At 43.6% G+C, this 15,153-nt stretch overlaps 1 protein-coding gene across 1 annotated transcript in view; it reads left to right on the top strand.

Annotated features, from left to right (window-relative positions):
- The window catches only part of LOC134676609 (PH-interacting protein), a 64,543-nt gene extending 49,999 nt beyond the window's left edge, over window positions 1-14,544 (top strand). The window contains exons 33-44 of the mRNA XM_063535004.1: window positions 461-544; window positions 3,167-3,303; window positions 5,039-5,148; window positions 6,411-6,560; window positions 6,755-6,904; window positions 7,099-7,248; window positions 7,443-7,592; window positions 7,787-7,936; window positions 10,110-10,182; window positions 10,781-10,954; window positions 12,813-12,939; window positions 13,949-14,544. Of these exons, the coding sequence (XP_063391074.1) occupies window positions 461-544; window positions 3,167-3,303; window positions 5,039-5,148; window positions 6,411-6,560; window positions 6,755-6,904; window positions 7,099-7,248; window positions 7,443-7,592; window positions 7,787-7,936; window positions 10,110-10,182; window positions 10,781-10,954; window positions 12,813-12,939; window positions 13,949-14,043 (1,550 nt within the window). The 3' untranslated portion in view covers window positions 14,044-14,544. The remainder of the gene's footprint in view (window positions 1-460; window positions 545-3,166; window positions 3,304-5,038; window positions 5,149-6,410; window positions 6,561-6,754; window positions 6,905-7,098; window positions 7,249-7,442; window positions 7,593-7,786; window positions 7,937-10,109; window positions 10,183-10,780; window positions 10,955-12,812; window positions 12,940-13,948) is intronic.
- Window positions 14,545-15,153: the final 609 nt, after the last annotated feature.

The raw sequence follows: 15,153 nt of genomic DNA, 5'->3' as shown, positions 1-15,153 counted from the left end.
CGCAAGCGCGAGCAGGCGTCCGTTTCGTAGCGGTGCGCGGCAACTACTACTGCTAGACACCAAAATCGGTGTGGGCCGCATGTACTTGTAGCGACGCGACGAAAAAACGCCTGGTTCTGCCGACAGAGTGCAGCACTAGCACCTATCGTAAAATTCGTAAACCATACAGTAACTTATACATACTGTGCCTTAAACTGTTGACAAATTTTCACAGATAATAAAATATGACATTGAAGCTTCATTTACTTAGGTCCTATCGGGAAACAAGAAAATCGAAATTTAGTAATCTGCCTCTTTATCGCTCGAACAAGCAAGAATGATAGAGAGGATAGATAAGGAATATCGATTTTCGAGTTTCGCGGTATACCCCCGATTGTGATGCATAAATACAACAACCAATATAATACTATTATGATATTGTTATACTCGTATATGTGACAAGGTTAATGTATTTTTGTAGGTAAAGGAGTGGGCAAGAAGACGAAGATAGCGAACGGTCACGTGCCGACCCGCTCACCGGTGCCCGGGCCCGCGTATGAGAGAGGTACGTACTTTTTTAGGGTTCCGTACCCAAAGTGTAAAACGGGACCCTATTACTAAGACTTCGCTGTCCGTCCGTCCGTCTGTCACCAGGCTGTATCTCACGAACCGTAATAGCTAGACAGTTGAAATTTTCACAGATGATGTATTTCTGTTGCCGCTATAAGAACAAATACTAAAAACAGAATAAAAAAACTGGTCAAGTGCGAGGCGGACTCGCGTTTCAAGGGTTCCGTACATAATACACAATTTTCAACATTTTTTTTTGTACGTGAAGGTGAAACGTGATGTGAGTGAAGTCTTGAAAAACCCGAATGGGTCAATCAAAAACCAGATGTTACATGAAGTTTTCTGGCGTGGTGGCTTATATCTCTACAACTCTGAAGATTAAATGCCGAACAATAACAAGTGTCCAAATGCGAAGACTGAAGACCGAGCTCCGCATAGAGCTGAATACTCGGAGCGTCCGACGGGTCGCGCTTCCTACTTAAAAACGAAGGGCGAAGAGAGATAATGCCTACAGGTTGGCCAAAAAATAAGTGCATTCCCTTAGCCAAGGAGGTTTTAGATTAAACTAAGCAACTTTTAGTATGGGACCAACCCCGAAATCGCGAAAAAAATGTATGCTCCCATACAAAACGGTCCAGCCAAAATGTATGAAACAGCCAAATTTTTCTTCGCGATTTCGGGATTGCACGTTGGCAACGGGAATACACTTTTCTTTTGGCCACCCAGTATAGTGCTTTTTAAAACACGTAACAATAGTAACCTAATCAATCAGTACTACAAGTACCATTGGGGCTGTGTGCCAGATACAGCCTAGTCGCATTTTTTGTCTTCAGTCCGACACCCATGAAGCTAAAGGCACACCTCTTCGGATCGCTTCGGGCCTTCGGCCTTAAAGGCTTGCTACACGGTCGCCGACAAGCCCCCAGACCGCGTGGCCTTGGCCGGTCCCGGACCGTGTAGACAGTTGTTACCAACAAAATTTGACCAAAACTGACCAAGGACAGACCAAGGTCAGACGGTTAGAAGGCTTGTCGGCGACCGTGTAGCAAGCCTTTTATGCGGATATCGGCCTAGGGCCTACGCAATAGCTGTCTACATCACGTTTCACTTAAACCATTGCGGCTGTGTCCCTAAAAAAACGTAACTGCATTTTTGTTCTTAAATCCGACTCACGCTTGACTCTAGATTTCTAATAGGTTTTCCTGTCATCTTTAGGTAAAGGACTATTTTGTGTATTTTTATCAGAATTTTAGACCCTGTAGTTTCGGAGATAGAGGGGGGGGAATGGTCATTTTTTGTCTATTTTCTTGAATAACTTCTAAACTTATTGTTGTAAATTTATAAAAAAAATATATTTGAGATTCTCACAATGAGCTCTTTCGTTTGATATATAACACGATACTGTTTTCAAAACTTTGTTTTTTAATTTTATCGTTTACCCCCCAAAAGTAACCCCTATGTTTAAAATTCATTTGTTGACGTTACATATCCGTCTTTGGGTCACAGACTTCCATATGTGTACCAAATTTCAACTTGATTGGTCCGGTAGTTTCGGAGCAAATTGGCTGTGACAGACGGACAGACGGACAGACAGACGCACGAGTGATCCTATAAGGGTTCCGTTTTTTCCTTTTGAGGTACGGAACCCTAATAAAGATTGGAATGGGGCTCCCATACAACAAACGTGATTTTTGACCAAAGTTAAGCAACGTCGGGAGTGGTCAGTACTTGGATGGGTGACCGTTTTTTTTTGCTTTTTTTTGTTTTTTTTTTGCATTATGGCACGGAACCCTTCGTGCGCGAGTCCGACTCGCACTTGCCCGGTTTTTTTTAAACATAGTAATTTGAGTCAGCCGGAAAGATCCGGCCCTATTTCTCATTACCCTTAAAGATCCGGCCCTATTTCTCATTACCCTTAAAGATCCGGCCCTATTTCTCATTACCCTTAATAGAGCCTAATACGTACCTTATTGATTGTAATATTTAATGCTTTCCCTGACGCGACGCACATAATGAGCGTGGCGTTCATAGGATTAATTTAGTTATCTCTGTTTTACTTATTATATAATTTAGGATAGCCGACCGGTCTGGCCTAGTGCGTATGGGCACAGAATAAATAATAGTACTAGGTACAGAAGACTCACTCTCTAACAAAATGCGTCTGTCACGATCAGCACAGATATGGCCGCTAGGTGGCGACAGCGCCACGCGCGGCTTATGGCAAACCCCAAAATTGGGGTCGAACGCATGTACTTTTAGCTACCTGTAGCAAAGCGACGAAATCGCGGAGTGAGCCACGCCTGGTATGGGTAGTGACCTTGCCTGTGAAGCCGTTGGTCCTAGGTTTGAATCCCGGTAAAGGCATTTATTTGTGTGATGAACACAAATATTTGTTCCTAAATCATTGGTGTTTTCTACGTATATAAGTATGTATGTATATCGTCGCCTAGCAGCCACAGTACATACAAACTTTGCTTTGGTTGGGGGCTACATAGGTCTTTCCTAACTTTGCTTAGTTTGGTGCTACATAGTCTATTGGTCTGTGTAAGTTGTCCCCTAGTATTTATTTATTTACATATTATGTTATTATCTTGCTACATGTATGAATTATTTCCAGACACCTACATACCATCCCCCAACGGATTATCATCATCGTCCACGGAGCAGATAGAAGTGGAACAGTTGTCGATACCGGCCGACGACGCATCGTTAACGTACGACGACGATTCACCCGCACATGAACCGAGTCCAGAGGTGAGTTATGATTATCAATACTTTAACCAAATAGTTGTGATTGCTGCATAATGGATGGGTTTCGAGTGTTATAATGCTTAATTAGTAGCAGCCCTCGTATAACTGTAGCTGTACACAGTTATACGAGGGCTGCTACTTATGTATCCGGAATGGGCCACTTACTGGAACTATATTAAAAAAAAATATATATAAGTCATATAACATATAAAAATGAAACTCTTTGGAAGCAAAATACAGTTTGTTTCACATGTCTATCAATTGGTTTTACATTAACTTAAAAATTCTTTGTTTCATCTTCAACGGATTTACTCTTAGAGGATATAACCAATGGAGACGCCATGTCTAAAATTTTCGGTACAAAATAGTCTGCCGTTTATTGCGGGGGAGGGGCACATCAAATGTATAGGTACGTCATGTCAGATAAACGTCAGTCCATACATATGGTTGACATGTGGTTGACCATTGGCCGCCTATTTTCGACAGAGGGGAACGCCTGTTAATGGCGGCTCCAGATTTACTTGTGAAAATTTTCGTGCAGATGTTTTTTTTACGATATTCGGAGTGGATAAACACAAAAATATTGCATGGATCGACTTTTTCGACATTTGGGGAGTAAGTTCCATCGAAGGTCAATGTTTTAGTGAATAAATTGTGGTCGTAGTACATTACGGTATTTATGGTAGGACGAATTTAAAAAAAACGCTCAAAATCGGCTGTTATCCCACAAAATATAGATGCTGTGAACGAACTCATAATGCAAGATGGTCATAGTATATATCGCAAGATAGAGGCATTTCATGGCAATAGTATGACGAGCATTTGTAAGATATTACATGAACATTTGGTTAAAAAAAAAAAAACTCGCGAAAGAGCCGTTCTTGCGTACAAAATGTACGTCCTGCATACCAAGATCAGAATGGAAAAAGTGCTATGAAAAGTCGTTTCAACACTTATGCAAAAGTGCATCATTCATCTTGGTGGACATTGGACAAATACAAAGGCAATAAAACCATTTATAACTATAGATATTTGTTGTTTTTTGTGTTTCCGGATACATAAGTAGCAGCCCTTGTACTACCACCGATATATCCCTTCGTGCGGCAAGATGCCTCGAAATGGTCGCTCCCCGAGAAGCGCGCATGCGGCGGCCGCCATTTTTAATATTGAAAACTAGTCGCCTCGCGTCTGCGCATCGCACAGCGCGAAAATTTAAAATATTTCTTTAGGTACAATAAATAATAGTACTACCTAACAGAAAGGACACTTCCTACAAAAGCGGAAGTTGTACAGCGATTCAGGGACGAATATGGCATTATTCCTTTCGGCTATTTAGGGTTGTCAAAATTCAAATCACTATCCTATCTGTGGTCGTGCACGCAACGGGACGTGAAGTTGTGTTAAACCTAATAATTGCTCGGAGCAATGCTGAGTGGAACGGAGCCGAGAATGCCCGAAAGGAGGAGTATCACCCCACTGCTTTAGCCAAATAGTTATTATGTGACTGCTGCATAATGGATGGATTTCGAGTGTTATAATGCTTAATTATGTACAATTACAGTTATATACACCGCTTATCTAATCACATATAAGATCTCTTACCTACGTGTTCAGAAATGGCATGTCACGACCGGTATTGCGGCATCGTTGCTCTGTGGCTTCATAGAAATAGCTTGACCGTTCATTTTATACCGTAAGCATTACGAAAATATTGATTCGTATTGTATGATGTCCCCAGTTCCGTCCGTCCACGCGGCGCAAGCGAGCGCGGGGCTCCGACAGCGCGCCGTCCCCGCCGCGCCGCCGCCACCGACACCGACACCGACACCGGGAGAAGCTGCCCAAGCGGTACGTATACTATACTCTGGCAAACTCACTTTGTCAGTAGAAAATTGTATTCTATGGAAAAACAAGCCGTCGCGCCTACTTTTTTGAAATTTGCCGCATTTTTCTACTGACTGAAATGGCATGCCAAACGATATCTACTATAGTCTGTGCGCAAAGAGAAGAGTCATGGAATGTATTGGGCTCCATACATTTCACGACTCTTCTCTTTCCACACAGACTCTACCGTTATGCATAAACAAACCCCGGTATCGATGTTTCAATTCATTGCGAAGTAAAGTTTGCAAAACTATCTAGCGTAGGGAACCCTAACTTCAGCGTCGGTGCCTAACTTCGCCCGAGTAAAATATTATTACCAAGAAATAGATGACCATTGACTTAACTGCGTGAAAATATAGATATGCTTTCGAGGCAGTGGTACAAATAAAAAAATAGTTATATGTTCACTTATTCATAATAGAGTATTTGAATGTATTTAAAATAAATTGTTTTACACCATGCATGAAATAAAGCACTAGAAGATTAATAGAGAAACGTAGACAGCAGTTACTTTTAGACACAATTTCTATTTTAAAACCCGTATAATACTATAAAGAGTAGGTAATTTGATCGTGACGTCACGTTCTAGTGTTTCATATAAATTCCATAGTAGCAAATCGTTTTGACAGTTCGAAAAAGGAAACTGATTTGACTAGTATACTTAGAATAGAATAGAAATAATTTTATTCGTAAGCACAAACACAAAATAAAAACTTATACTGAACAGAGAAACATAAAAAAGAGGAAGTGCCACGAAATGGTCTCACCTCAGCATGTTGCTGGCGACTTCCAGCGCTGATCTTCCGATAAGACCATCCGATAAAACAATCACGACAGGTAACATGAATAACACGAGAATAAATATATACATAAACAATAACAACAAAATTAATACATATGTACAAAAGACAGAGATAGAGTAATAAGAATACAAAAGACACAGATAGCAATTAGTCAAGAATACATTACAATAAATTACTATGTATAGTTTTACTACGTACAATACAGCTGTTACATTATCAGGTCAAACTCATCATGGCCGTACATTATTACATCTAGCGCATGCGGCAGCTGCGCAAACTAAACTAAAATGACAAATAAAACAGGTCGATTTGTTACGAACAAAAGCAGTTTAAGCAATATTTTATCGATCTTACAGATTTAACTACTTATAGAGAGTCACAAGAGGGCGAGAATAACATTTACTTCACTTACTACTATTACAGGACACGAGAGAGGTTCACAGACGGATCTTCGCAGTCCAGCTCATCAAACTCAGAGCACACACCGGAGAGAGACGGGCAGCGTCGCTACGAGTCCGACCACTCGTACCACCCGCGCTGCTCTAGCGACGACGAACCCCTGCAGCGGTACAGGTATGGCGGTCTTTTATTACAGGACACGAGAGAGGTTCACAGACGGAGCTTCGCAGTCTAGCTCGTCAAACTCAGAGCACACACCGGAGAGAGACGGGCAGCGTCGCTACGAGTCCGACCACTCGTACCACCCGCGCTGCTCTAGCGACGACGAACCCCTGCAGCGGTACAGGTATGGCGGTCTTTTATTACAGGACACGAGAGAGGTTCACAGACGGAGCTTCGCAGTCTAGCTCGTCAAACTCAGAGCACACACCGGAGAGAGACGGGCAGCGTCGCTACGAGTCCGACCACTCGTATCACCCGCGCTGCTCTAGCGACGACGAACCCCTGCAGCGGTACAGGTATGGCGGTCTTTTATTACAGGACACGAGAGAGGTTCACAGACGGATCTTCGCAGTCGAGCTCGTCAAACTCAGAGCACACGCCGGAGAGAGACGGGCAGCGTCGCTACGAGTCCGACCACTCGTACCACCCGCGCTGCTCTAGCGACGACGAACCCCTGCAGCGGTAGAGGTATGGCGGTCTTTTATTACAGGACACGAGAGAGGTTCACAGACGGATCTTCGCAGTCGAGCTCGTCAAACTCAGAGCACACGCCGGAGAGAGACGGGCAGCGTCGCTACGAGTCCGACCACTCGTACCACCCGCGCTGCTCTAGCGACGACGAACCCCTGCAGCGGTACAGGTATGGCGGTCTTTTATTACAGGACACGAGAGAGGTTCACAGACGGATCTTCGCAGTCGAGCTCGTCAAACTCAGAGCACACGCCGGAGAGAGACGGGCAGCGTCGCTACGAGTCCGACCACTCGTATCACCCGCGCTGCTCTAGCGACGACGAACCCCTGCAGCGGTACAGGTATGGCGGTCTTTTATTACAGGATACGAGAGAGGTTCACAGACGGATCTTCGCAGTCGAGCTCGTCAAACTCAGAGCACACGCCGGAGAGAGACGGGCAGCGTCGCTACGAGTCCGACCACTCGTACCACCCGCGCTGCTCTAGCGACGACGAACCCCTGCAGCGGTACAGGTATGGCGGTCTTTTATTACAGGACACGAGAGAGGTTCACAGACGGATCTTCGCAGTCGAGCTCGTCAAACTCAGAGCACACGCCGGAGAGAGACGGGCAGCGTCGCTACGAGTCCGACCACTCGTACCACCCGCGCTGCTCTAGCGACGACGAACCCCTGCAGCGGTACAGGTATGGCGGTCTTTTATTACAGGACACGAGAGAGGTTCACAGACGGATCTTCGCAGTCGAGCTCGTCAAACTCAGAGCACACGCCGGAGAGAGACGGGCAGCGTCGCTACGAGTCCGACCACTCGTACCACCCGCGCTGCTCTAGCGACGACGAACCCCTTCAGCGATACAGGTAGGGCGGTCTTTTGGATTTTTGAAGTGAAAACTTCTTTAGCGGCGCTGAGCACTTTTTGAGGTGGGGAAAAAATTATAAACTCGATTCAGCGTAACGCGCAACGTAACGCTGACGTCATGTGTCACGGACAATGTTATTCACCAAAGAACTTTAGTCATAACGTATCATAATCAGGTCAATTATTTAAAACTGGACTTTTATATTAACACATTCAACACCAAGAACCCGACTGTCGGGTACACTGTTCGTAGCGACTACGCGCTACATACGGCGAAACCGTGGCTACGCGCTACGAGCGTAACCCGTAGCACTTAGTGGTAATGAATGTGTTAAGCAATAAAGCTCAATGTTCTAATCTTGTACGGGCTGAAATACGAGGATCTCACAGTTACATTCTAACTTTATATCTTATATCACTCAAATATAATTCAATAAAGCTACATCTTGATGAAATCGCTAATAAAAGTGAACTCTAGTACTGGTAAATAAAACTCAAAATATCATGACCAAATAAATATATTTAGATGCGAGGTCTGCAAGGTAACTTTACAATTTCTATTCGAATTTTAAACAAATAACGCTACAAATTTAAGCTCACTGGCCAGCAATTTCGGAACTAAAGTTTTTCAATAGAAAGGAGGATTGGTCAATTATACGTAGTGCTGCAGATATTTTGGACTAGTCATTGAGTTTTCACTTCTGTCGGCACACCCGGAGTGCAACCCGTTGTTTTTTTAATTTATTTACTCAATAAAAAATACACAGCAATCCATTACACACATTTTTTCGCCAAACTGCATGACAGTTTGTTGGCGAACGGTAGCACTCAACAGTCTTTCTTAATCTACTCTGTAAGGTATAAGTAGGTACTATCGGCAGTACACTGACCTGACTAGCGATGTGACGAGTCCACTTTTTTTCAATTCGAATCGATTCGGCCACTGATCCGAGTTGAAATTCGAGTTGACTCGACTCGACAGTTTGCGTGATTCGCGACTAGGTCACGGGCCGCGGAGCCGCAAACTTAGTTGAGACGGCGAGTCAAGCGGCAGTTGTTGTACACAGAACCTTCAGGGCACCGAATTAAGGTTTATTTTTCAACGGCCATACTAGCAGTAAACTCGACTCGGGATGGCGAATCAAGCGGCAGTTGTTGTAAAAAGAACCTTCGGTCTACCGAATTAAGGTTTATTTTTGAATGGTCATAGTACCAGTCAACTCGGATTGAGACGGCGAATCAAGCGGCAGTTGTTGTAAAAAGAACCTTCGGGCTACAGAATTTAGGTTTATTTTTGAATGGTCATAGTACCAGTCAACGCGGATTGAGACGACGAATCAAGCGGCAGTTGTTGTAAAAAGAACCTTCGAGCTACCGAATTAAGGTTTATTTTTGAATGGCCTTAGTAGCACTGTGATAGCGTTGACTCGGCTCGGAGTTGGCGAATTGGCGATTCATTCGCCGAGTTAGCGGATTGGATACCAAGTTACCAGTCAGTTTAGTGGCCGAGTTGATTCGGATTGCCAATAGTCTTGATTCGAATCAACTCATCTGTAGGTTGATTCGGATTATTCGAATCAGATAACTCGACTCGCCCATCGCTAGACCTGACCAGTCGTTAGGCTTTATCTCATTGCAACAAGGTTCAAAACTGGTCAGAGAACTGTGGGAACTGTGGATGGTATCCCATCTGTCCAATATCTTAATCCAATCACGGAATAAACAGTACTACCGTACGGATAGGACACTTCCTACGAAACCGAAGTTTGACAGTGATTCAGGGACGAATCATGCTGTCCCTTTCTAATAAATGGCACTATCCCTTTTGGCTATTTAGGGTTGTCAAAATCCAATCTTATCTGTGGTGGTGCACGCAAAGGGACGTCAAGTTGTGTCAACCAATAATTGCTCGGAGCAATGCTGAGCCGAGTTTGCCCGTAAGAAGGAGTGTCTCCCCACTGGTCCAATGTGTATTTGCGTCTCACATTTTGCTTAATGAGTGAGACGCAATGCACCTTTTGTGAAAACTTCAACTGTCTAGCTATCACGGTTCATGATATACAGCTTGCTGACAGACAGACAGACGGACAGTGAAGTCTTAGTAATAGGGTCCCGTTTTTACCCATTGGGTAATACGGAACCCTAAAAATGAAGTAAATGTTTTTGTTACAGGGAAAGGCAAGAAAACGACGCGTCACAAGGAGAACACTCGGGCACGAGTAGATCGAGGCCTTCGCACAGTCGGGTGGGTCTTCTTACAATCAAACCCTCAAACCAACAATGAATTCTATTCACCTATAAATAGAATTCATTTTAGTATAAGATGGCAGTTATTGAAAGCTGGCCAGTTATTGAAACCTTATGCTAAAATGAACTCTGTTTATAGGTGAATAGAATTCATTTTTAGTTTAGGGTGGCCAGTTACTAACAGTGCCCCGTTACTGGCGAATTACCCTATATTTTTTCTGACAAATTACATAGTAGTTTATACAATCATGATATACTGGAGAGCTTTTCAGTCGAGTACCGTGTTAAGGCCACGAAGCTTGCTGAGTGGCCTTATTGGGTACGAAATTGAAAAGCTTGATTATATCACTTATGTATACAATAATTTGTTACTTTTTTTAGAGGGGTGGCGTGAAGCTACGTATCCGCAGACCGGCGGTATACAACGAGGACAGCGAGGAGGACTCGGCGGCCGCCATCAGTAAACGCGCGCCGCACCACTCGCGCGCCGCGCCGCACCATCAGCGGAGGAGGCATCACGCGGCGCAGGTAATGTCTTCACCGGGATCCGAACCCACGACCGTTGGCTACCTATGAAGGCAGGCTTACCTTCGTAGAGAGGTGGTGTGAAGCTACGTATCCGCAGACCGGCGAGATACAACGAGGACAGCGAGGAGGACTCGGCGGCCGCCATCAGCAAACGTGCGCCGCACCACTCGCGCGCCGCGGCGCACCATCAGCGGAGGAGGCATCACGGGAGTCGAACCCACGACCATTGGCTGCCTATGAAGGCAAAGTCACTATGGACTAGGCCAGACCGGTCGTCTGAGTAAGGGTGGTATTGGTGTGACATAGGGCGGTGCAGACTCTGCATGGAGGCAGATGAGACGCCTTTGCACATCCTCACAGAGTGCCCCTGCCTAATGCGTACTCGTGACCTAATCTTGGGCGGACACATATTGCGCCCGGAGGAGGTAAAGTCTCTCGAGACCAAAATGATCCTGCAGCTGTTTGAAGTTGCAGGTTTGAATCGAGAGTTGTAGTTGGTGGCGATCACAATAGATCAGGCCCCTGTTTCACCAACGTGACAGGTGCGACGAATTGTAAAATCACTGTTGCTGACGTCACAGGCATCCATGGGCTACGGTTACCGCTTACCATCGGGCGGGCCGTATTCCTGTTTGCCACCATCATTGTATTATTAAAAAAAACTTTATGATATCGGAAAAAAACTGATATTTCTCTTGCTAAGTTTATGACAATTGTCACAAGAAACACTACAATTGTCACGAAATTCCGACATAACTCATTACCTGTCAAGAATTACCTACAATTCTTCTAAATCTTCGACAATTGTCAGAAACTTCGCAGGAGAAATATCTGTTTTTATCCGATATAATAAAGTTTTTTTAGATAATACAATGATGGTGGCAAACAGGAATACGGCCCGCCCGATGGTAAGTGGTAATCGTAGCCCATGGATGCCTGTGACGTCAGCAACAGTGATTTTACAATTCGTCGCACCTGTCACCGATGTGAAATTGGGGCCAGGAATGGTCGCAGTGATATATAGCCTTTGAAGCCTTATATAGCCCCTAATAAAGAAGAAAATAAAGAAGAAGAAGAAGGGTGGTATTCCATCTGACCAATATATTTGTCCAATGTGTATTGCGTCTCACATTTATTTTTGCTTAATGAGAGAGTGAGACGCAATGACATTGGAAAAGGAAATTGGTACCACCCTAAAGTCGTAGGGTAAAGACTTACCCCCTTATTCATAAACGCGCTACAAACCTCGATTAGCTAATAATCGTTTGTCTTTATCTGTCATTTTGACTTATGTATTTGTAAGAAAGGGACGAAACATAATTTAACTAAATCAGGCCCGTAAAGTTTTATAAATAAGGGTGTTATAGTTTTGGTTCTTCTAGTCTTAGAAATGCTCAATAAAAACCTTCGAGTTTGCATTTATTTTAGTAGTACAATCGCCATCAGATATATCAGAGCGGCCAATGTGCCCACAAATATCTGAACACGCCTCTATTGTCAAGGCGTTAGAGTGCGTGTTCAGATATTTTTGAGCAGCTCGGCGGCTCCGATATATCTGATGGCGACTCTGGGTATCTAATACTAACTTTAGCCGCGACTTCGTCTACGTCAGTAGCTTAAGTATAGCGCCTGTAGTAGCTTAAGTGTAATAGCAATCATTCAATTTGATAAGCTTAATTGCTTTCATCAATTATCAGGCAATTTATTAACTCTCTCAATTCCACCCTTTAGGGATGATTTCCGGCATAAAAACTACCCTATGTCCTTCCCCGGGACTCAAGCTATCTCTATACCAAATTTAAACTAAATCCGTTCAGCGGTTTAAGCGTGAAGAGACAGACAGACACACTTTCGCATTTATAATATTAGTATGGTCACAGAATAAATAATAGTACTAGGTACAGCAGACTCACTATCTAACAAAACGCGTCTGTCACGATCAGCACAGGTGGCGACAGCGCCACGCGCGGCTTACGGCAAACCCCAAAATTGGGGCCGAACGGATGTACTTTTAGCTACCTGTAGCAAAGCGACGAAATCGCGGAGTGAGCCACGCCTGGTATGGTTGCAACACGGTATAACCAATAACTATAATTGCAGAGTGCAGCCACCGAGGCCGCTATGGAGGCCGGGGCGCTCCTGCTGCGGCGCTCGGCCGGCGGCGCGCCCGCCATCGCCGACCACGACTACGTCCACTCGCAGCCCCACGATCACCACAATGGCCACGGTACGTACCCACCATACCACACCACCTATAAAACCGAACCCCCCCCCCCCCCCCTATCTACCCCCCTAAATAACTGGGAGCATTATAATATTTAAAACATTTATATTTTATAGACGGATCTAACGCGAAATTTATTCAATTACCTTTATTTACCGACGTTTCGACACAGGTTTCACTGGTTCGACAATAGTCACATGTAACGTAACCAATATATAGGTAGGATAGGTTCGTTAGGTTGCTTCAAATGCCCGAAGGGCAAACTGCCCAGAAATAGTAAACGCTTCTCAGGGAACGAGTTAAAGATTTTCACGATATGCCTGTATATCTTACGATCGGCCGCCGACATACATAAATAAATAAATAATTGCTCGTTTAAAGGTATTAGAATGATAGATACGGTCATTCGACGAAGCCGTCTAGACAGGGCAATCGTGCGGGGTGCGAGGGACGAAGTTCGAGTCGCGCGCACCCGAGCTGCATACACCGCCATTGTTAATAGCTCGGTACTACTAACAGGGCTAGCGTGTCTTATTTGAAATGTTTGTAATTTTTGGGCAGTTGTGTAGAAGTCTGTGACAACCCTATTGTGTTCTTGTGCGGTGTCGGCATTTACGCAAACATCAAAGGCGTCGGTCCACTGTTACTTTTTACACTGCCACAGCCGAGGAGGGAAGGGCTCCTAGCTCCTCCTTATAAAAATATTAAATTAAAACTTTTCTTTCCCACTACGGCGGCCGATTCATATTTTGCTGTCGAATTTAGTTTGTTAGAATAGGATACAATTTGCCTGATTTTAAAATAAATAAATGTTATAGCACATTCATACACAGATTGAGATACACAGATATATATATATATATATATATATATATTATATACTCGTATATCGTTGTCTAAGAACCCACAAACAAGCCTTCATGAGCTTACCGTGGGGCTTAGTCAATTCGTGTAAAAATGTCCCATAATATTTATTATTAAATGTCCAATAATATGTATTCTTTACTTACAGCATCAAGCTCCCGGTCGGAGGCCCCGGTGTCCATATCGTCGAGAGGCCGCGTCCGCAAGCTCACCGCCAAGGCCAGAGGCCTATTGCGAGAGTAAACGCCACACGAACTTACGCAGTATGTAATATGAACATTTGAGGAGTTAGTTGGGAAGATACAAGTTATGGAATGTTTCTTAAATGTTGGGAAAGTTCTCCGAAGTTTCCGGAAAACTTGAGGGAAAAGAAACACGTACGGATGTAAGGTAATTCGCCGGTAACTGGCCACTTTTAGTAACTTGCCACCCCAAAACAAAAATGGATTCTATTCACCTATAAATAGAATTCATTTTAGTATAAAGTGGCCAGTTATTGAAACCTTATATACTAAAATTAATAATGTTTATAGGTGAATATAATTCATTTTTAATTTAGAGACGGCCAGTTACTAGCGAATTGCCCTAGTGCATAATTATTTTCCACCGTATTTTATTTTCACGGAAACGTACGAACGTGTCTTGGTATTTCAGTCAGTCTCGGTACTCTCGGGTACAAAAAGTACTGACGTTGACTGAAGTAGCATTACAAATACGAACGTTTCCGATAAAATACGGTGGAAAGCAATCATGCACTACATCATCTGTATATCTATCTATATGAATATGTATGGTTTAAACCGCGCTCAGCTGTTGTGGGCTGCCTCATCTATATACTGACTAGGGAATGCAAATCGGTTATTTTTTGTATGGAAATAATCGGTTTTTAACCGAAACCGCGGTTATTTCCATACAAAAAATAACCGATTTGCATTCCCTAATACTGACATTATGTGTAGTCGCCATCAGATATATCGGAGCGACCAAGGCGCTCACAAATATCTAAACACGCCTCTATTATCAACGCGTTAGAGTGTGTGTTCCGATATTTTTGAGCACCCCGGCCGCTCCGATATAACTGGATGGCGACTGTACTTGTTACACATATATTTTTTTATAAATTTACGTAGTTTAGCCTAAAAGATCCATCCTCTAAAATTTGTCATTTAAATCAACGACTTTTCCGTTTGACAGAAAGTTCAAATTTGACTAACAGATTTTTGTGGATTGGATCTTTTACCCTAAACTACTTTTATCATTAATTTAATGATCTCAAGCGACAACACTACATTTTATCTTGGGTACCTCGCAACGCCCACAATATTATGTTATACTGAATAACGCAACAAATGA

This window comes from Cydia fagiglandana, chromosome 24, assembly GCF_963556715.1.
Source record: "Cydia fagiglandana chromosome 24, ilCydFagi1.1, whole genome shotgun sequence".
In the NCBI taxonomy this organism is placed as follows: domain Eukaryota; kingdom Metazoa; phylum Arthropoda; class Insecta; order Lepidoptera; family Tortricidae; genus Cydia; species Cydia fagiglandana.
This window is presented reverse-complemented; position numbering and strand designations above follow the sequence as displayed.